General features: G+C 45.4%; 1 protein-coding gene across 3 annotated transcripts in view; it reads right to left on the bottom strand.

Moving 5' to 3' along the window:
- TTYH3 (tweety family member 3) overlaps positions 1-21,054 on the bottom strand; it is a 44,270-nt gene that overhangs the window by 5,182 nt on the left and 18,034 nt on the right. Inside the window, exons 8-15 of one of the 3 annotated variants that reach the window (XM_039360877.1) lie at positions 18,397-18,452; positions 16,206-16,298; positions 15,993-16,085; positions 14,222-14,358; positions 13,239-13,415; positions 12,366-12,441; positions 10,317-10,420; positions 996-7,239 (exon numbers count right to left, since the gene is read on the bottom strand). In XM_039360877.1, coding sequence (XP_039216811.1) covers positions 10,340-10,420; positions 12,366-12,441; positions 13,239-13,415; positions 14,222-14,358; positions 15,993-16,085; positions 16,206-16,298; positions 18,397-18,452 — 713 coding nt within the window. In that variant the 3' untranslated portion in view covers positions 996-7,239; positions 10,317-10,339. Of the gene's footprint in view, positions 1-995; positions 7,240-10,316; positions 10,421-12,365; positions 12,442-13,238; positions 13,416-14,221; positions 14,359-15,992; positions 16,086-16,205; positions 16,299-18,396; positions 18,453-21,054 lie in introns of those variants that run through there. The other 2 variants (XM_039360878.1, XM_039360876.1) reach the window with 2 other exon arrangements.

The following is a 21,054-nucleotide window of genomic DNA, read 5'->3' as shown; positions in this document are numbered from 1 at the left end:
ACTTACGACCACAATTGAGCCCAACATTTCTGACGCTAAGCCAGACCTTTGTTTTGCCGTAAATCGAGGACTTATTATATGCTAATTCTATCTGAATTTTTATGGGAGATGGTGCTTGTCCATGGAGAACACAGGCAGATGCTGCCACCCTGTGGACAGAATGGGTACAACCCACCAGGCCCATTGAAAAAGAAGATAAAGCCATTCAAAGTGAGTAATGAAATAGAGGCTGGAAATGTAAAAAAGTACATGGAACATATTATCATTTATGGTGGACATGCCCAGTTGCGAAAAAATATTGAACTACAATAAGAAGATGGATTGAAGAAATAATAGACCAACCCGTAGACTGGAAACCAGAGATCTTTTTGCTGGGTATTTTAAACAGAAAATATAGTAAAGAAATATGGTACTTAATTTTACATATAATAACGGGGGCAAGAATAGCATATGCACAGTGCTGGAAAAATGAGAATATACCATCAGAGGAAGAAGTGATAAGAAAAATCCTGGACTGTGCTGAGATGGACAAATTAACAAAAGAGATAAAAGAAAAGGAAGACACAGAGTACTATCTAACATGGAACAAGTGGTATGACTGGTGGGAGACTAGAAATAATAGAGAATAAATATGGAAAGGTCAAAAGTGAAAATATGTGTATTATAATAATAATAATATGAATTATTCTTATTAAGAAGTAGAGTATGAAGGAAGAAAAATGTAAATAAGAAACAATGGGGCAATAAGGACAAATATTCTAAAGAAGAATAAATGGGAGAAATGTAAATAATAGAAGATTACCGTTACGTAATCGCTGTTTAAAAAATGGGAGGAGTATATACTGTGTATGTATGTGTGTTATGCTGTTTTGTTTTGTTGGTTTAAAAATAATATAGATAGATAGATAGATAGATAGATAGATAGATAGATAGATAGATAGATAGATAGACAGATAGAAATAGAGGCATGTATAAACCATTCATTAGCCAGCGCATCGCCTTTTCAAAGTTGTTTATTTTAAAACATGAAACCCAAGCTGAATATAAACCACAGGAATTACACTTAGAATTGTTTCTCTTGTAATATCTGCAGAACAGAAAGGACACAAACCGGTAAAAAAAACAAAAACAAAACAGCTACAGTACAATGTCATAAAATCAACCAAAAGTCAAAAGAAAAGTTTAAAAAAAATAATCGTGGTCAGGCTGACAGCCACTCTCCCCCCATCGTTTAAACCCCCGCGAAATTTCAAAAACATTTTGGGGTCCGGTGGAGAACTTTGAAAGAAGCTAAGTCATGTCTAAAGGCTTTAAAAAATTATATTTATATATATTTAATATACATATATTATATATGTATACACAAAAGTAGAAGGCTGTATTATTAACCATTGTGGTTTGAAGCAAAACCCGATTTGAAAATGCCAGCCAGAGTTTGACTTGGTAGAATTTGCCGCACCTCTCAAAAAATAAAACAAAAATAAAACAAATAAAATAAAATTGGAGATCGACAGAATTAAAGTCACAAACAATTCCCAGGTTTATGTCTCTTAATGAACGGAGGAGAGGAAAACAGAATCGCGGGTTGCCAATGGACCACAGCACCAAACTCACTCGGCTCTTGTGCCTTTCGTAGTCCCAGACAGGCGGAAATCAAAAGGTGAAGTTTGGCCCTGCATCGTAGAGGGCATCGCCTGCCAACTTAGGATGCGGGTGGGATGGGTAATAAACCAGGGTGGGATGGGTAATAAACCAGGATTCTTTGTAACTGGGGTTTTAGTGGACCTGTTTGCAAGCCCCAATACTGGCCACCCTAACAGAGAGTTCAAAGCAAAATTTACTGAAGTGGGGGAAGAGAATAAAACAGGCCTGTTCCCGGGAAGGAAGGAAATATTCCATGGGGAAGGAAAGCAAAGCTTCGCCATGTTGGGGACCAGCAGCTCTGAGGGATTACAGTTCCCAGAATCCCCACCCAAGCTCCCTGAAAAGCTGAGTTGGTTCAGGGGGACGGGTGTCCAACCCAACTTGAGAGATGGATCCGAACCCAACTTGAGAGATGGATCCGGGTGCTGGAGAGGAAGGAGTGCAAACAGGAGGAACGCCCTCCTTGCATAGAGAGAAAAGTGTGGTTGTTGAAGACACAAAAGCACCGAGAACTAGCCTGAGGCTAGTCCAAGCAGCAGCTGCTGCTGCTGGTTGTTGTTGCGTTGTTAAAAGGTAAGAAAATGTCCAGCACTGCTTACTGCGGTCCACGCTTCAGCCCTGATCAAACGGGCTGTAAGTTTGGTTTCTGAGGGTGTTGTTGTGTAGCTGTGCCGTTTGGGCCTAGTGCACCATTTTCTCTCTCAGAAACTCCCTTGAGGTTGGGAGATGGTTCACATGGGAAATCAGAGGACTAACTAACAAGAATGGGGTGGTCTTCCACACTAGACCTTAGCCGATTGTGGAGAGAGGTCCCATCACTTTCTCAACGCCTCTCCTGGTGGCAGAAGGCGTCACCTCTCTCAGCAAAAACTCATTCGCTACAAGCAGGAGCATCTGCCTTGGATTGAACCAAAGCACTGGTCCTCTTAACTCGGGACTCTTACCAATGGCTGGTGGTCGAGTTTTCTGCTCCATTTGCACCAGAGGACCAGGCCAAGAACCTGCCTTGTTACATGGAGGAGTGATGCTCCAAGGATCTCAAAGCTAGCTATGGATCACAATGACATGCCCACACCTAGGATCCAGAGATCTACTCCTTCAGATCTGAGAGATTCACTCTTAAAGAACTTGGGTGATCATGCATGGTTTGAAGCCCCCCTCTTTTGAGAAACATGCCTCAAAAATGAGAAGAGACCTAGATGGGTCTATCTACTTGGCCATCAATTACAGGATAAAGAATAGAAACAGAAAGCTGAAGGGTCATTTTTTTTTTCTTCTGAAGAAAAGGCTTTTTTAACCCAATGTGGTCCAGGCCAGACCCTTCTAGGTCTCTTGAAGACAACAGCTTGCAAGCTGCAGGAAGCTGCCATCTACCTTTCTCTGTTGGCCCTCATCAGAGACACCCGAACTCGATCTATTCACTTGATACTTCAAGCTTCATACTTCTGGAGGAAGATGCCAGATTGATGGGGGAGGTAGCCAATGGAGCACCTCCCCTTATACCACAGCTCAGAAAGGGTGGGGTAAAGACCAAAGGCTGCACAACTCCAGCCTCGTTTCACCTCTATGGCTTTTAAAAGACTTATTTTTGGCACAGATGCAGTTGAACAATGTCCAGAACCTTCACCGCAAGAAGCTTTTGACACGACCCGATGCACTAAATCCTAAGTCTCAGTCTTTTGAAGAAAATGGTTAAGCGAGTCTTAAAGCAGATGAACCCCCAAAGCAACGTTTCTTCTGCTCTAGTGGCCTCCGTCTATGAACGATGGACCAGACCCACCAGTCAACCTTCTCTTGACCTGGCTTGCTACAAGGATCACAACCCCCCACACCTTCTGCCCTTCCTCGCTGTTCAAGATGGTAACACACAGATCACAAGGATGCCTTGGCCTTCTCAAATGCACTAAGCACCCTACGAGAAACACCAACAGATATTCCCAACTACTCAACTGGCCAGTAGACCTTACGAAGCACCAGCATGCTTTGGGGAAAACATAGATCTTGAGTCTTTGATGGGCCACAGATGGACAAGTACAACAGGTCTACGTGGTAAGTGTGCTGGGTCGGAGCAACAACTGAATTTAACGTACCCACGCTAAAGTTTCTGTGATGCTCCAGAAATTTTGTCCTTGGTAAAATTGTTCGTTTAGGCCAGGTTCAAGCTACTCATTCCTATCCCTTCCATTCCAGTTAAGCTGGCTGTACCTGAGGTATTTAATTCACACATACCCACCAGATTTTAAAAAAAAATTGAGGCTAGTTGAGAAGACCCTAACCTTCAAGTTTAGCTACATGGATGAATATCAACTTTTTTTTCTTTTTAACCTTAAACCTTTTCTCATCTTACGAAGCCAAAGAAAATTCAAAATGAAGTGAGCTAATATTACAGACAGGATACAAAAACACGAACACTTTTGGACAGCACACAGAAAAATAAATTCACAGCCAAAAGTCTTGACTCGGTGTTTTTTTGTTTTTTTTCAAACAATTACAATGCAGTCTTCAACACTGGATGGGAGAAGTCCATCCCCATGCTATGTACATTTCACATTGTGGACAGACGCTTCATCAGCTTGAGACAGTCCACGTTTTCTTTTAGGATTGCTTTCAGGGAAGGGCTGTGATGTTGTCGCGGGAAAAGCAATTCCCTTGCCAATGGCTACCATCCCTCGGGAAGGAAGGAAGGAAAGAAAGGAAGAGTTTTAGGGCTCCATTTTTCCACTCCAACTTATTTGTCCCCTACTCAATGTCACTTGAATTTCAGAACTTAGGCCAAAAGGTCCATAGGGATGGTTTCCCACCCTCCTGACCGAGTGGCCGGAAAAATCAAGGACGACGTCCTGGGAGTTCTTGGACTTGCAAAAAAAAAAAAAAAAAAAACTGAAGAGAGAAAGCTAAGAGAACAGGAAAATAAAATATTTTGTGGGGTTCGCCTACTATACCACAGAAGCTGGTGCAGAAGCCCTGATGAAGACACCAAGCCAGCCAACAGTCAACACTCTGCCAGCCAATAATTGAGGGAGGGAGGGAACTTGGCTCGGAAGGAGAGGACAGCCAGCCAGCGGTGAACAGCCCTTAGCAGTCGAAATGGTTTTGCCACGGATGCTTGGCACGAAGGAGAAGATGGGGAAGGTGCTCCCTGCTTCTCTTTAAAGGCATACAAGTGACCATGCACACTCACATTTTCTGAAAGAGAGCCATTCAGGCATGCTCCACCACAAGATCCAGCAATTGTTGGCGTCCCCAGCAATCCATATTTACATGTGTCTGTGTGTATAGACACACATCTAGTGGACTCTTGGCCCCGTCAATAGAAGCACACCGTATGTTGAGATGATTCTGTGATCTTGGTTAGCTGAAAAGTCTGGCTGAGTTCAAAGTCCCTGGAGAAAACTCAGCCTGCATCAAACTCCGACCTGATAGCTTGGTCTTCTCTCTGAGGTTGTCTTCTGCCTGTTGGAAAATGCTTCAGTGAGTGTTGGGCACACCAAGCTGAAGCTTCTTCACCATCAAAGCGATGGCTCCTTCTCAGGAGAAAGTCACTTTCTGTAGTGGTTATTACAACCTATGTTGCTGGTCCCTGCCTTAAGATGGTCATACTCAAGTTTTCTTCCATCTGGAGAAGATTGGGGAGGAAGGATTGTCTTCCTGCTCTCTGCAAACTAAACTACCAAGAATGTTCTTCTGAAGTTCTGTGATGATTCAGACAACTCAAATTTTCTTTTAAGGGCACACTTCAAAAGGTAGACTACAAAGGAATGTATTTCTGGGGTGTCACATTTGTACAAATACCTTTGTGGTTGGAAGCATGTCCAGTTCCTCTCCTAACACATCTGGGTGCTGAGCTGCATTCCTGGGATCTAGAGATAGATTGCAAAGCCGAGTAGGCTACCTGCACATACTCACAAACAATGGCTTACGTGACCCTGATGCTCAAGAAATAGTAACAGTGGTTTTGTATCTTCTCAATCTGCTTGCAAGCTGCATCTAAGGATTTCAAAGCCTGCTAATAATCTAGGTTTTCAAAGCAAGCAAGCAAGCAAGTAGGTGGAGGTACGTGTGGCCATCTCTAAAGGTGAAAGCAAGCAAAACTTCCTCTCAAATGTGCAAAACCTGAAAAGGAAGTCTTTGTGCTTTAAAATGAGAAGACCCAAGAGATAAATAAGAATAGAGTGCAACTATTCAATAGCTTAATCATCTCACATAGTAGGAACACCGGTAGGGGCCCTACAGCAATTGTTCTTCTTCCCAATTTGTTGCTGAGCTTTACTGTCAACAAGTTAAGAAGCAACTGGTCCATAGATGATCTTCAAATTAAAAGTGAGAGGCTAGCTGGACACCCTTCCACTCCTGAATCCCCAAATTGTCTTCCCATAACAATATTTTATCTTTGCTTCCTGATTTAAGGATACAGGACCAGTGACAAGTCTCCCTTCTCCATCTCACATCAACACTTCCAGGAATTCGTCTGTCCTAACCCCCCAAAGAAGCCCAAACAAAAAGCAAGGAGAAGTCTAACCTAGTAGGACATCTTGGGAAGAAGCTGAGTTTTGCTGGTATTCCCTTTGCCTGTCGAATCCTTCTCCCAAAATTTGATCTTTCACAGCGCTTCCCTTCGACCTACAATGCTCCTTCAATATTTTCCTGGAATATTTTGGCACCAAAAGAGTGGTAGTCCAGTGTGATGACTTCACATCAGCTCAAAAGATGTTTGGTGAGAGCTGGTAGGAAGTACAGACACATGGGAAAAAGGCAGATAGAGCACAGTGTGTTCCTATAAGGATGTGTTTGTATGTGTATGCAAACAAGCACATACAATCAACCACACGGATGTATGATATCCAGAAAGCCTTCTCCTCCTTCTCTCCAGGACTTTAAATCCAGGCAGTAAAAGAGAGGAGTAAACTTGCTCTACAGGTATCCAAGAACTGCAAAGGGTTAAATTAGTAGACTGTGTTGTAATAGGCAAGGAACCAAGGACTTGCCAAGATCCCAGGCTGGAGATCCACCAGTGCTGGCAGGAGAACCGAGAAGAGATCTGCAGGCAAAGCCGGGAGTTATCTGAGTTTCATGGCGTAGTGGACATTAAAGATGGCTTTAGTTTCGGCGTGCCCTGTCAAGAGCACTTCCACACCACGATCCAGTTTTAAGTCATCTGGTTCATCCAATCGTTTTCGATGGGTTAGAGAGAAGCCTTAGGGAGAAGATGGTCAACTTGGCATCAAAAGTGGATTCCCCACACAGCGAAGGAACACAGGGAGGCTTCGGCAAGTGGGCATGAGCACGTGGAGATGTCCCCCTCTCTGAAGAGTGAGAACTGCGAGGGGACGGAGCCTGGAACTGCAATGAGCTTCTACGGAGGTGTCTTCACGTGGACACGGGCCAAGCTGGGGAAGAAGAAGCAGCAGGAAATGCAACTGAGCTGGACCCTGGACTGGGGGAGAAAAGCAGGATAGATCTGCGAAGACCACAGAGACTCGCGAGGTTGGCCCGTTTCGTTCCATTTTCCACTTCCAGGCGTTTTCAGTGCACGCTGCCAGAATCCAGCCGAGGCTGATTGGTGGCGAGATATTTGGCTCTCATGCTGGAGGTGTACTAGAGGAATGACAGAAACCAAAGAGAGAAACAAGAGGATTATCAACTCACACCTGTGGCAAGAACTACTTTAGACGAACAGAGCCGGAAGGGACCTTGGAGGTCTTCTAGTCCAACCCCAACATTAGACTAGACCATCCCAAATGGTTGTTCGGTCTCTCCTTGCAAACCTGCAGTGTTGGAGCACTCACAACTTCTGGAGGCAAGCTTTTCCACTGGTTAATTGTTCTCCCTGTCGGGATATTTCTCCTTACTTCAGATACAGTGATGATCTGATGGACCTTTGGAGAACTTTGATTACTGAGCCAACACTCAACCGGAGATCACAAACCCAAGAAAACATGGCATTGCAGATGTGTTAAAAGAGCAGCGATGGAGGGCTTTGTGGGCAGAACCGCTAACCTTCCACTCCAAGAAACCCTGGGCAGAAAAATATCACTTTACAGACTTCAGTTCCACAGAGAACAGAACAAAATGCCTTAAAACGTGATTTCATTTTAAGTAGACAAGATAGTCCTTCACTTAGGACCTGTTCCAAGTTAGGATGGAGCTCCCCAGAACTCCTTAATCACCCATTTTCAGAGTTATGATGGCCTCACGCACACAAACACACCCTGTGGTGACGTAATCACATTTTGGGTGCTTGTCTACTGGCTCACCTTTATGGACGTGTGCAGGGTCCTAAGTCACCTGGCCTCCATTTGTGATGCTTTTTGCCAGCTTCTGGTGTTGAGTTCCAGTTTCCAGCAAAAAAACATCCAGTTCTACTCCTTCTGTAAATGTATCACAAATTTGTGTGCCTGAGGGAAATGGGCAGAACGTTCTCATGTAGGTTTCATCACTCCGGTGAAATTTCTGGGTTTTACAGACACCTCTTCACCTTTCGTCTTATGCGGTTTAGCCACGACGGTATCCTTCATCACCATGCTCAGGAGCCACATCTTGTGTGCTCTTCCACTGAAATCTAGGGTGGCCGTTTAGACCCCCCAACGCTAAATATAACTATCTTGGCTTCACTGCTTTTCAAGGGAAATTGGCACTCTAGTTTGATCCCGGGTCCAACAAACAAGGTTTAGAACATCTGCTTACACTTCATACCCTAGCAAGAGACGTTGAGAACCTACTTTACTCTGTCAAGTCCTTTCCCCAAAAGAAAGAAAAAATGTTGTCTGAAATACACAATTTGTAATACAGAACATTGAGAGAGAAACGAGAATGCAGTGAACCAACAGGCATGGGACCCTGGAGTTCCTGCCCCAAGGTTGGGTGGACCAAGCGATGCAGAAGCAGAGACCATCCCAGGAGAAGGAGGAGGCATTTGGAAGAGCACAAGCAAGCATGCACCCAGTGGCTTACACGGTTCCTCCTCATGCGCTTTACCCATGCACGCCAAGCAAAGCATTGTTTCTTTTGACAATTCATGCTAGAGCAGGGTTGCCAAGGTGGAAAAACCCAACTCTAGAGGTTCTTAAAGCATACAATGAAGCAAGAAGTCAGGATGGACAAATCAGGCAGATGGCAGCAGAGATAAGGTAGGTGTATCTGTTCTTGGGGGATTTTATGTCCTGAACACAAAAGTTAGTATAAGTTTCTTCTCAAGAGTTTCCTAGATGTTCTTCAGGTCAGAGGTATCTTGCACCAGTCTGATTTAATCAGATCTGAGCAGAAGGTAGCAAGCTAGCCCTTGCTGGTAAAAGACTACTGTTTTCTGGAAGGGTTCTGGAGGACCAGATGTTTCTCGCTGTAGGATCCTCAACTCATCTGGATTGAGGGGTACTTCTGAAGGACTATGTCTAACTCTTGGTGGAATTCCACAGGATCTGTGTGTATCGAGAAGAATGTTATTAGCCATATTGTGGGAGATGAGCAGGAGACTAAGAACAATGAACAACACCTGGTCTTCTCAGCTACCAGGGAGCTGTGTCCTGTCATCAGTGGTGGAGCTTGGAGGATAAGTAGACTGTTGGTAGCTTCCATACTCAAGGTTTACTTCTATCTTATGGATGCTGGAACTAAGAGGCACTTAGGAGATATGGAATTGGTCAGCCTCATGAACAAAACTAGGCTATGATGTGGCTCATGGATCAATCAATCAACCCATTCAAATATTTGCTGCACCTTACAAACAGGGACAGCAACCCCTAGCTTCTAAGATAAATAAGAACAAAACTTTGCCACTAGGTTAGCTAATTTCTCTCAAGGAGGGTGCACCAAATTAAACTCTATCCCAGTTTAACCTAGGAGTAGGATTCAAAATGACAAGCAACGATACGTCAGTGTTGCTGCATCTCTGAAGGTGGTTCACCCATGGCAGAAAGAAAAAGCTGGTTTAAAGCTATGAAATTCTACTTGAGAATAAAGGGAGGCGGTTTCAAAACCCAGCTGGCTGAATCTTAAGGACTCTGGGCTTAAAATGTGTAAGGAGATGCTTCTGTTAGCAATTTTATGACACTACCTTGGCTATCCTGGGATATTGTTTCCAATAACTGGTTTTCAGCATCATACTCTGCCCTGAATCTCTGTTGCGAGATGGGCAGCTATAGACATGACTTAAATAAATTAATTTTTTTAAAAAACAACAACACACACACTATATACGGCAGAGACCGTGACACAAAGGAAAGGAGATTTGGGGAGAGACAAATAAGGGTTTGGCAAGGCAGATCTGCTATGTTTCGGTGAGCTAAGCTAGCTGAACAACCCGTGGGACTTCAACGGGTGAGATGCCTAACCAGTCCAGTTTCAGATCCTTGGTGGTCTCCAACCTGAAGTTCCCAAGAAAACCAAAGAGAGGGCGAGTTCTTTTGGATTGCAAAACTCCTGTTCCTCTTGGAGGGGAGGGGGCTTTGATTCTTAATGGCTACAAGGCTTGTAGGGGGCTTTGCCATGAAAAGACGGGAGAGGCCCATCTATGATGGAGCAGTAGGGCATCAACTCTGGTTAGGAGATGGACAGGTGGGGAAGTGCAGGGAGAGGATACGTGGAGTCTTGGGCAGGTGACCTGAGGAAGTAAGTGCAGGATGGCAGGATCGGGTGGGTGAGTGGGCATTCAGCGAGAAGGTCCTTATTTTCAGTACCTGTTCCGTTTTTGCGGGCGCTGCTACCAGTAGGTCCGAGCACTGTCCGAGGGCTTAAGCTGCCAGCTCATATGGCTGCTACTGTCCATGGCAGCCAAATACAACTGTGATGATGCAGGAAAAGAGAGAAAAAGAAAGAGAGAGAGTGCAGCCTCAACGTGCATGAAAAACACAGTGCAAGCATGTGAACCGTTGCGGTGGGAATGTCAATGACGGGGGTCAAGGCTACCATCCTTGGAGAACAGACCTGGGAGCCAGGAAGGGGAGGAAAAGGAAAGAAGGGATGACTCGGGGGACAAAAAAAAAGAGAGAGAGAGAGAGACAAATGATGAAGAAGACAACGCTTGCCCTAGGGGAGAAGTTGGCTTGGTTTCCACAGGTTGAACCAAAAAGGAATGAATCTAGTCTGCTTTCGTTCAGAACCCACTTATGGGTGGATCTCGTGACTGGGTGTCAGCAAACACCAACTTGGATTTGGGTCCAATTAGGCATGCCTTAGCCAACTTTGATCTCATTGGAGAAGCTGATGGAACGTGGTTTGGCCAGGTCACCCACTGGTTCTCTTGACCAGGCTACTTTTCCACAAAGCCTACTAAGAAAGAAGACTCCAGTCTCATTTACATGGTGTTTACCTCTTTCACATCTGAAGTAGACATCACTTCTGAGTGCTACAGAAGAACACTTCCATTTCTACAAGCAGTGGGAGGAGGGTCCTCTTCCCCTCAACCTCCAAAGCATGGACCACCCTAAGATAAAACTCAAACTTGCTGAGGCTACCACCTTCTATCGTGGTGGCAATGCCTGTCTTCTTATATGTTGAGGTAGGACACCAAACGTATCTCTAATCCCAGGTCCTGAACTAAGACATACCGTGTAGCATTCCCATTATATCATCTTGAAGCGCCTTCTTTCTTTGAAAGTCCATATCTCTTTCCTTCCAGGTCTAGAACACAACACTGCTAGAGATGTCTTGAAGACCACAACTGCTTCTTTCCAATCTTCTGAGAATTAGGATTAGTTTTTTGTTTTTTTTGCCAATGGAGAAGAGTAGAAAAAACCTCTACCTCTACGTTCTGCCCACAAGGAACGATGACTCTTTAATAGGTTGTACTGAAGGTGCCCAAACACCTGTAGCAACAGATTCCATCACCACCATATGTATAGTCAGAAGAATAAACGTTTCCCCCCAAAAAAATTTGCTCTAAAACGCTAACAGCTTGAATCTTTCTGAAATCCAAGTGGTTCAGAACAACTGCACATATTTCTAATTATGGCTTGAACTGCTGGTCTAAGCATCTGTTTTCTCTTCACAAGACTAAAATTTCTTCTACAAGACCAGCCATTTTTTTTCCTTAAAAAAAAAATTAGTTTTTGTTCTTTTAATATACTGAAGGCATAAAATATAACAGATCCCTTTGAAAAATATTCCATGCTGGCAGAAGAATTGTTGCATGGAGACCAGCAGCACACAGTATTGAACAAATTGAGATATAAGATTGCAACTCAGGAAATTAAAGCAGAAATAAAATCAGGGTTTTTTTTTTTTTTTTAATAATATTGTCTTGCCCAAAGAGAGTCTTCCATGAAATATGTGGTTTTTCTTTCTGGAAATCAAGAGTCTCCCTCCCCAAAAGAAGGAAAGTATGAATATTAAAACCCAAAATGAAATCAAATAGAGAATGAAACATATTTCTAGGTTTCCTTTAAAGCAGATTTTGGTGTCGCCATAATTCCATGTGCCCCATGGCCAAACATTACTGGCTCTTTTCAGGATATGAGACCGCTACGTAATTCTGTTCACGGTCCACAACTCCGTGGAGGCCCCATCACCACAATAATGTTTGTTTTCTGGGTGTGTTTTGCAGGTGAGTTAAAGTAAGAGCGTCTGCATTAAGACAGGGTTCCATACTTAATGATGAGAAGTGGGTGGGTGGGCTTCTCTCTTTGTGAATCAGACCCTTGTAGGATGAAAAGACCCAGCAGCTCTTTGTAAAGGTCTCCCGAGCAGAGGGTGGTTTTACTCTTTCAGAAAAGGAAGATGAGACTTACAGAAGGAGGTGGAGATTCACGGCCAATCAGAGGAGTGTTCTCACAACGGGGATTCTGGAAATTGGTGTTCTGGGTCCTGGGGGGCAAAAGAATGATATTGAGAACTTGGGAATGTGATGTGATTCAAGATCTCAAGGGTGACATATGGGAAAGGCGTGCTCTCTCCTCTTGGAAAAGCAAACTGGCTGGGGATTTCTGGGAGTTGAATGCCACACCTCTCAAATTCCACACCACGCCCAGATTGAGAAGCATCGCTTGAAACTCAGCTAATCTCCTCCGATGTTCTTCTTGTACTTTATGAAGTTGGTGGACAGTGGCAGCCACAAATTGGTGGCCTCAATTCTGATTATCTCCACAACCCAGAATGATTCAAATCAGGGATGTTCAATGAATGAAGTCATTTTACATTAGTTCTGGGTGCCAGTTTGTTTATTTATATTTCATATTTCTTAACCGACCATCTCCCTGCAGTTTCTAGGAATTCGATATAGGTCAGAAGGTGGGAGTTTCACGAATCCTGGCTCAAATGCAGTCATAATATTGGGCAGCGGTGCTGTTTTTTCCCTTTTTCCTCTCTTTCTCTCCCCCTCTAAATCAGGGGGTCTCTAAACGTGGCCCCTTGAAGACCTGTGGACTTCAATTCCCAGAATTGCCCAGTCTGCAGTACTGGAACTGAAGTCCACTGGTTTTAAAGGGGCCAAGGTTGGGCATCCCTGATCTGGATCAAAACAGATGCTAAGATGTGGGGAATGATTCAGTCCGCTGCTCTACAGACTGCATTGTGGTCGACCCTCAGCTAGCTGCAGCTTTCCAGCCAAGACAACCAAGCTGGGAGCCTCAGCTGCAAACCCAGAGCGTCCCCCCTCCACTCACATGTACTCCGTGACGGGAGCATTGCTGACGGTATGTGCAGCTGCCGGGATGCTGGTTTCGCTGCCGTAACTGCTGCCACAGCTGTAGAGACTCGGCATGTGGACTCTGTACAAGTTGTCGTGAGTTTGCCGGTTCCCTTGAGCAGTTGATTCTTCCTCTCCATCGTCTTCGGTGCTCCTGGTGGAGAAGAAATGGAGAAAAATTTCCTGACAGTGAGAACAATTCATCAGTGGAACGGCTTGAGTCCAGAAGTTGTGGGTGCCCCATCCCTGGAGGTTTTAAAGAAGAGCCTGGACAGCCGTTTGTCTGAAATGGCACAGGGTCTCCTGCTGAGCAGGGGGTTGGACTGGAAGACCTCCAAGGTCCCTTCCAACTCTGTCATTCTGCTCTGTTATTTTGTTATTCTGTTATTCGAGGACAATACTAGATCTGGATTCCAGACAGGCTTATTTGCAACCAACACCACAAGGGGGCAGTCTACTGTTGCTATAGAACGCAAATTGTGAGTCAGGGATGACACATCTACCACAACTGCAAGCAGGCTTCATGTTTGGCAGCTGCAGAAAGTGGGGGCGTCCTGGGAGGATCAGAAGCATCAAGGTGTCAGCTGTAGCTGTACAAATGTAGTCCTTGTCCTTTTTAAACACACACTGACTTCTCCCTACCTGCAGAAGAAGGTTTTTTTTTAAAAAAAAAAAAAAGTTGTAGGTGCAACACAACCATCCTGGTCATTCTTAGGAGTCATTCCTCCTTAAACTTTGCCATTTCTATTTTAATCTCTTTTATGCAGCCTGCAGAGATCAGGGAAGGGGTACCCTAAATATATAATATATATTTAGAGTGCCCTAAATATGTAATACAAGCTAGGATGGTTCATTAGGTGGGCTGAATATACAAAAACAAAATTCACAGGCCGGTCCTAACATGGGGTTCTCTCTCTCTCTCTCTCCCCACCCCATTTTTTTTTTTTTTTGCACACCTACCTCTTCTGCTGCCAAGTGTGTGGGACACTACACACTATAGAGCTGAACATCAGAGCCGTGACGAAGGAAAAGAGGACCAAGTAGATCAGTCCTTCTACACCATCATAACAGAAGCCGGTCAGAGCTTGGACATAATCCTAAAAAAGGAAATAAATACATTACAGGTCGTTCTCGACTTACAGCAGTACATGTAGTGAGTGTAAGAAGTAACCTAGGACTGTTTTTCACACTTACAACCACTGCATCATCATCCCTAGTCATGTGATCAAAATACAGAGGCTTGGCAACTGGCATGCACTTATGACAGTTGTGGTATTCCAGGGTCAGTGGTGACCTTCTGACCAGCCAAGTCACGGGGGGAAGTCAGGTTCACTTAACAAACGGTGGCAGGAAAGGTGGTGAAACGAGGCAAAATTCGCTTCACCAACGCCTCACTTAGCAACAAAAAAACGGGCTCTCTTGCGGTCGTAACTCAACAGCTGCCTATATTTCAAAATGTGGGTGTCTGAACCACTCTAGGCGTCCTTGAGAGACAGGTAGTTCTCGTCTTACAATCTCCCCCCCCCCAAATGGAATCAGAATTTCCCCCGCTAAGAAAGGCAGTCGTTAAGTGGGTCACGTTCAATTTTACATATATATTTTTCTGTCATGGTGGGGTTAAGCAAACCGCTGCGGTTGTTAAACGAACCACATTCTTCTTAAGCAAATCTGCCTTCTCCCATTTGACTTTGCTGGTTGGAGGGCCCTCTGGGAAGGTTGCAAAGGGCGCGTGTGCGTGTGTGTGCTGCAATTGTCATAAACACACACCGGTTGCCAAGCGCCAGAATTCTGGACCACCCTGACCCTGCAGCAACGGTTGTAAATGCGAGGACCGGCTGTCGGTCACATTTTTTTCAGTTCGGTTGTGGCTGCGAATGTTCGGCTGTCTGCACATACCGAACAGGCACGTCTGCTTTCTCTGAACGGCTCCTGAGTTCTCCTGCACAACTAGAGATGAAGCCAGATGTGCTGAGAGGAGCCGTTGCATGGCAACGAGGAGGTTAAACCACATCTCTGCCACAGCCTGATCCCGTTCTTGGTTTTCCTCCCGGGCAATCTCTAGATAATGAGCTTAGATCTTAGAGGGCTCCTCAGAACAGAACATGCCCAAGGCATCCGGGGCTGGAGCGTAATTTCCTTCAAGACTTGAACGAAGACGTGTGTCTGAAGGTGTCCTAGTCCTCCTCCTCCTAGCTCCTGCTTCTCAAGAAGCTTCCTCCTCCGATTCTGCAGACAATGTTCTCCAAGGCCAGACAGCCAAGGACAAGAAGGAAAACCTAGCTGGCTGAAAGGGAGGGCTTTTTTGAGGTCGGTGGGAAGGCCACCAGACTCATCGTAGGAGGTAAGACTGACCACAGAAGCGGTTTCGGTTCCTGTGTGGAACGATGACATTCAGAAGAGCAGGAATGAGCTGGCGTCCTTGCATGAGCTACGTGCCAGTCTTATCATGGCTCAACTTTATTTTTCTTCTTTGAAAAGGGAAGTGCAAACGGTCTCTGTTGACCTTCTCCAGTCAACGTGCTTTTCTTGATGTCCTTCAAACACAGCTCTGCAGCCACCCGGGGCCTCCCGCAGCGTTCCTCAACCTCAGTTAAACTGTAAGGTGGGTGGACTTCAATTCCCAGAATTCCCCAGCCAGCCCAGCTTCTGGGAGTTGAAGTCCACCCATCTTAAAGCGGTTGAGGCTGAGGCGGAAGGTTCCTCACGTTCGCCATCCTTCCAACAGACTCACCAAATGAAAACTCCGACAGTCAACCAAAGCGGTCAGATGCTGCAGGTTGACCTCTGTGGAGTTCAGCACTTCTTGAACTCGAATCAGGTGCTCCTGTGAATTGAGAGGACAGGAAGATGTTCAGCCTCACTGCTGGCTTTTTCTCCTAGCGAGATCGCAGAACGAAAATGAAGTATGGAACACCAGCCTTTCAAAGACTGGATCCAGCCTTACCTTAGAGGTAGGATATTCCTTAACGGCCAACTTCAGGAGCTCCAGAACATCATCCTGCATTTCTACCAGGGCTTTGTGGCTAACTGACAGCTTCTATTCAACACAGAAATAATGTTTCAGTCTTTCAAGTCAAATCCGGCTAGTCTGTGGGGTCCTTGGTGCTCATGTCTTGCAGACGTTTCATGACCCAACTAGGTAACATCTTCAGTGCTAGAAGTTTGCCCCTACTCCCTTCTAGCACCGATGATGTTACCTAGTTGGGTCATGAAACGTTTGCAAGAAAACAGCCAAATTCAGAGAACACCAAGGACCCCACAGTCCTCCTCCTCCTCTCTGCATCCTCCCCTTTCTAATACTGATAATGTTCCCTAGTTGGGTCATGAAATGTTGCAAGAAAACCACCAAGCTCAGAGAGCACAAAGGACCCCACAGTCCTCCTCCTCCTCCTCTCTGCAACCTCCCCTTTCTTCTAATACTGATAATGTTCCCTACTTGGTTTATGAGACGTCTGCAAGAAAACCACCAAGCTCAGAGAGCACCAAGGACCCTACAGTTCAACCCAGAGCTATATTCTCTTCCACTGGTTCCAGCTAGCCTGCCTGCACTGGGTGCATTTTAATGGCCGTTCTCCTGAATTCTTGAAACATCAGCTACCGTGGGCTATTGACTGTTCAAGAAAGCAGTGAGTTTGGCAAGTTAGAACCAACAGACCCAAAGTACAGGAAGGAGAACACGGGTTCAAAATTCTCCTTTGGTAACAAAGCGCGAATCAGTCCCTCTAACCTACCTCTAGGGATTGCAACCAAGCCATCTGTCTGTCCTTAAAGGAAAGTTATAATCAATCATTGGAAATGGTTTTATTCTTCCTGTTTACCTGCCTCTTAGGTCTTTCATTCAAAAAAGGAAGATGGGGGCGGGGGGGGGGGGGGTTGAGAAGAGCAAAAGAGGGTTTTTTTTTATGGTGTCCTGCCAAGGAAGACAGCTGTGTGACCACCTCAAAAGCTTCAACTTAATTAGCAGCCCTCCCTCCCGTCTCCTTTATCTCGTCATACTAGTATGACATTTCTTTTGACAGCCAGCCCTTCTGTTACCCATCGCTTTCATCCCAGCTGGCAAGATGCTGCTTTTGATCAGATTAAAAAAACACACACACACACACACACATACGCTGGCATTTAGGAGAACGCCAGACATGTGGTCTGCTACAAAGACTTCTGGTTATGAAGAGCCGTGGTGGCGCAGTGGTTAGAAGGCGGTATTGCAGGCTGACTCTACTCACTGCCAGGAGTTCGATCCTGACCTGCTCACGATTGACTCAGCCTTCCATCCTTCCCAGGTCGGTAAAATGAGGACCCAGACTGTTGGGGGCAACATGCTGACTCTGTAAACCGCTTAGAGAGGGCCGTGAAGAACTGTGAAGCGGTATATAAGTCTAAGTGCTATTGCTATGTCAAAGCACAGCTTAACAAAAGCATCTCAGATTGACAGAATATGAGAGTTGGAAGGGACCTTGGAGGTCTTCTAGTCCAGCCCTTGCTCAAGCAGGAGACCCTAAACCATTTCAGACAATTGGTTATCCAGTCTCATCTTGAAAACCTCCAGTGATGGAGCACCCACAACTTCTAAAGCAGAGGTCCCCAACCTTTGGGGCACCAGGGACCGGTTCTGTGGGGAAAGGTTTTTCCGTGGACCAGAGTGTGTGGTTTTGTGTGCTGCCTGCATTCCACAGATGGGACTTTGCTTGTTTGTGCCGACCGGTTGCTGGCATACCGCTGGTCCATGCACCGGGGGTTGGACACCCCTGTTCTAGTGGGAAATCCTTCCACAGATTAATTATTCTCACTGTCAGGAAATTTAGTTTAGTTTCAGATTGGTTCTCTCCTTGATTAGTTTCCATCCATTGCTTCTTGTTCTCCCTTCAGGTTCTTTGGAGAATGGGTTGACTCCATCTTTCTTTGGGGTAGCCCCTCAAATATTGGAAGACTGCCACCATGTCACCCCTAGTCCTTCTTTTCATTATACTAGACACAATCAAATTCCTGCAGCCGTTCTTCATATGTTTTAGCCTCCAGTCCCCTAAGCATCTCTGTTGCTCTTCTCTGCACGCTTTCTATAGACTCAACATCTTTTTTATATTGTGGTGACAAACACTGGATGCAATATTCCAAGCGTGGAACTTGAGGATACTCACCTGCTGAAAGGGATTGGGGTAGCCAGCACCACAGACCAGGTAATAGTTCAACGTATCTATCAAAAGGATCAACAGAGAATTATCAGTCAAGGCTTGTAGGTGACTTGGTTACATTGTACTACTCTTGAACAAGTAAATGAGTTTTGTTATGGACAACCTGCAATGGGATATCTTAGAAGACTGTTTCAAATGTTTTCCATGTGTTTTACAAGGAAATGTAGATAAGGCGGGCTTGAAAAGTCAACGCCCTCCTATGAATAGAGATGCACTACGAATCCGTTTCGATGTCCCTAAGTGGATTTTCCCCCAATGGGATTTTCCCATGTATTTTGCCAGGGAACGGAGTTAAGGCAGGCTAGGAAAATTTGCACCCTCCTAACCATACCCATGGGCTGCGAATCCGTTGGCGAGGTCTATTTTGCCCTCCGAATTCATGGAGACCTAACCCTAACCCTAAGTGGATTTTCCCCCCAATGGGATTTTCCCATGTATTTTGCCAGGGAAAGGAGTTAAGGCAGGCTAGGAAAATTTGCACCCTCCTAACCATACCCATGGGCTGCGAATCCGTTGGCGAGGTCTATTTTGCCCTCCGAATTCATGGAGACCTAACCCTAACCCTAAGTGGATTTTCCCCCCAATGGGATTTTCCCATGTATTTTGCCAGGGAAAGGAGTTAAGGCAGGCTAGGAAAATTTGCACCCTCCTAACCATACCCATGGGCTGCGAATCCGTTGGCGAGGTCTATTTTGCCCTCCGAATTCATGGAGACCTAACCCTAACCCTAAGTGGATTTTCCCCCCAATGGGATTTTCCCATGTATTTTGCCAGGGAAAGGAGTTAAGGCAGGCTAGGAAAATTTGCACCCTCCTAACCATACCCATGGGCTGCGAATCCGTTGGCGAGGTCTATTTTGCCCTCCGAATTCATGGAGACCTAACCCTAACCCTAAGTGGATTTTCCCCCCAATGGGATTTTCCCATGTATTTTGCCAGGGAAAGGAGTTAAGGCAGGCTAGGAAAATTTGCACCCTCCTAACCATACCCATGGGCTCCGAATCCGTTGGTGAGGTCCATTTTGCCCTCCGAATTCATGGAGACCTAACCCTAACCCTAAGTGGATTTTCCCCCCAATGGGATTTTCCCATGTATTTTGCCAGGAAAGGAGTTAAGGCAGGCTAGGAAAATTTGCACCCTCCTAACCATACCCATGGGCTGCGAATCCGTTGGCGAGGTCTATTTTGCCCTCTGAATTCATGGAGACCTAACCCTAACCCTAAGTGGATTTTCCCTCCAATGGGATTTTCCCATGTATTTTGCCAGGGAAAGGAGTTAAGGCAGGCTAGGAAAATTTGCACCCTCCTAACCATACCCATGGGCTCCGAATCCGTTGGCGAGGTCTATTTTGCCCTCCGAATTCATGGAGACCTAACCCTAACCCTAAGTGGATTTTCCCCCCAATGGGATTTTCCCATGTATTTTGCCAGGGAAAGGAGTTAAGGCAGGCTAGGAAAATTTGCACCCTCCTAACCATACCCATGGGCTGCGAATCCGTTGGCGAGGTCTATTTTGCCCTCCGAATTCATGGAGACCTAACCCTAAGTGGATTTTCCCCCCAATGGGATTTTCCCATGTATTTTGCCAGGGAAAGGGGATAAGGCAGGCACGAAAAGTCAGTGCCCTCCTAAGCATACCGACGGGCTACAAATCTGTTGGCCTTTGAAGTGCAAAAAGCCAGGATCAACCTGCCAAAATAATGAGTCCCATTTTCGCTCCCACTGGGGATTTTCACATCTGCCTTCATCTGATAATGATAAAGCACAAGTCCAGCGTGGGGCGCTGGACTCTTTGAATTATATTTCCACCCACTGTGCTTTTTCCTTCTTATTAGAGGGACCTGGCGTGTTCTAAGGAAGAGCGGCTTCATTATGAAAAACCTGGGCTCCTGCATGTAGACAGATCCACTCCGATAAAAATAGAAGTTTATGAGAAAAGGAAGTCACCTTCTTTTTCCTCTCCTTCTCCTCCCTTTTCTTCTCCACCATTCCTTCTCCCTCTCCTTCTCCTCTCCTCCTCCATTCCTTCTCCTCCCTCTCCTCTATTCCTTCTCCCTCTCCTCCTCCACCATTTCTTCTCTTTCTCCCTCCCACCCTCCATTTCCCCCTCCTCTACCATTTCTTCTCCCTCTCCTCCTCCCCCTCCACTACCCATTTTTCTCCTTCTCGCCCCCCCTCTCTCTTTTGGAGAAGGCATAAATATTTGAACAACCATATCTGAGGAGGCTTTTTTGCTACCCACGTTTCTCAGACTGACTTTTAAGAGGCATCAGCAGCTTAAAAAAACCCCCCTAAAATGTAGGTGTTCAGGCTTGGCAGCTTTAAGACCTGTGGACTTCAATTCCCAGAATTCCCCAGCCATTCTGGGAGTTGATGTCCACAGGTCTTAAAGTTGCCAAGCTTGGATACCTCTGTACTAAAGCGTAAGGAACTAAAACAAGGCATCATCCCTTCTGCTTGTGAGAAAGAAAGGGGGGGGGGAAACAACAACCAAAACAATCACAGGCTTGAAAGTTAGGCAAAACTCATGGTTAGAATTGGATCTTCTCTTTTTCTTTTTTGTTGGCTTGGCAAAAATCTGCAAAACCCACGTGATTTCTTTCAAA

This window comes from Crotalus tigris, unplaced genomic scaffold (assembly GCF_016545835.1).
Source record: "Crotalus tigris isolate CLP2741 ecotype Arizona unplaced genomic scaffold, ASM1654583v1 scf7180000019173.45859301935:6455823, whole genome shotgun sequence".
Lineage (NCBI taxonomy): Eukaryota > Metazoa > Chordata > Lepidosauria > Squamata > Viperidae > Crotalus > Crotalus tigris.
This window is presented reverse-complemented; position numbering and strand designations above follow the sequence as displayed.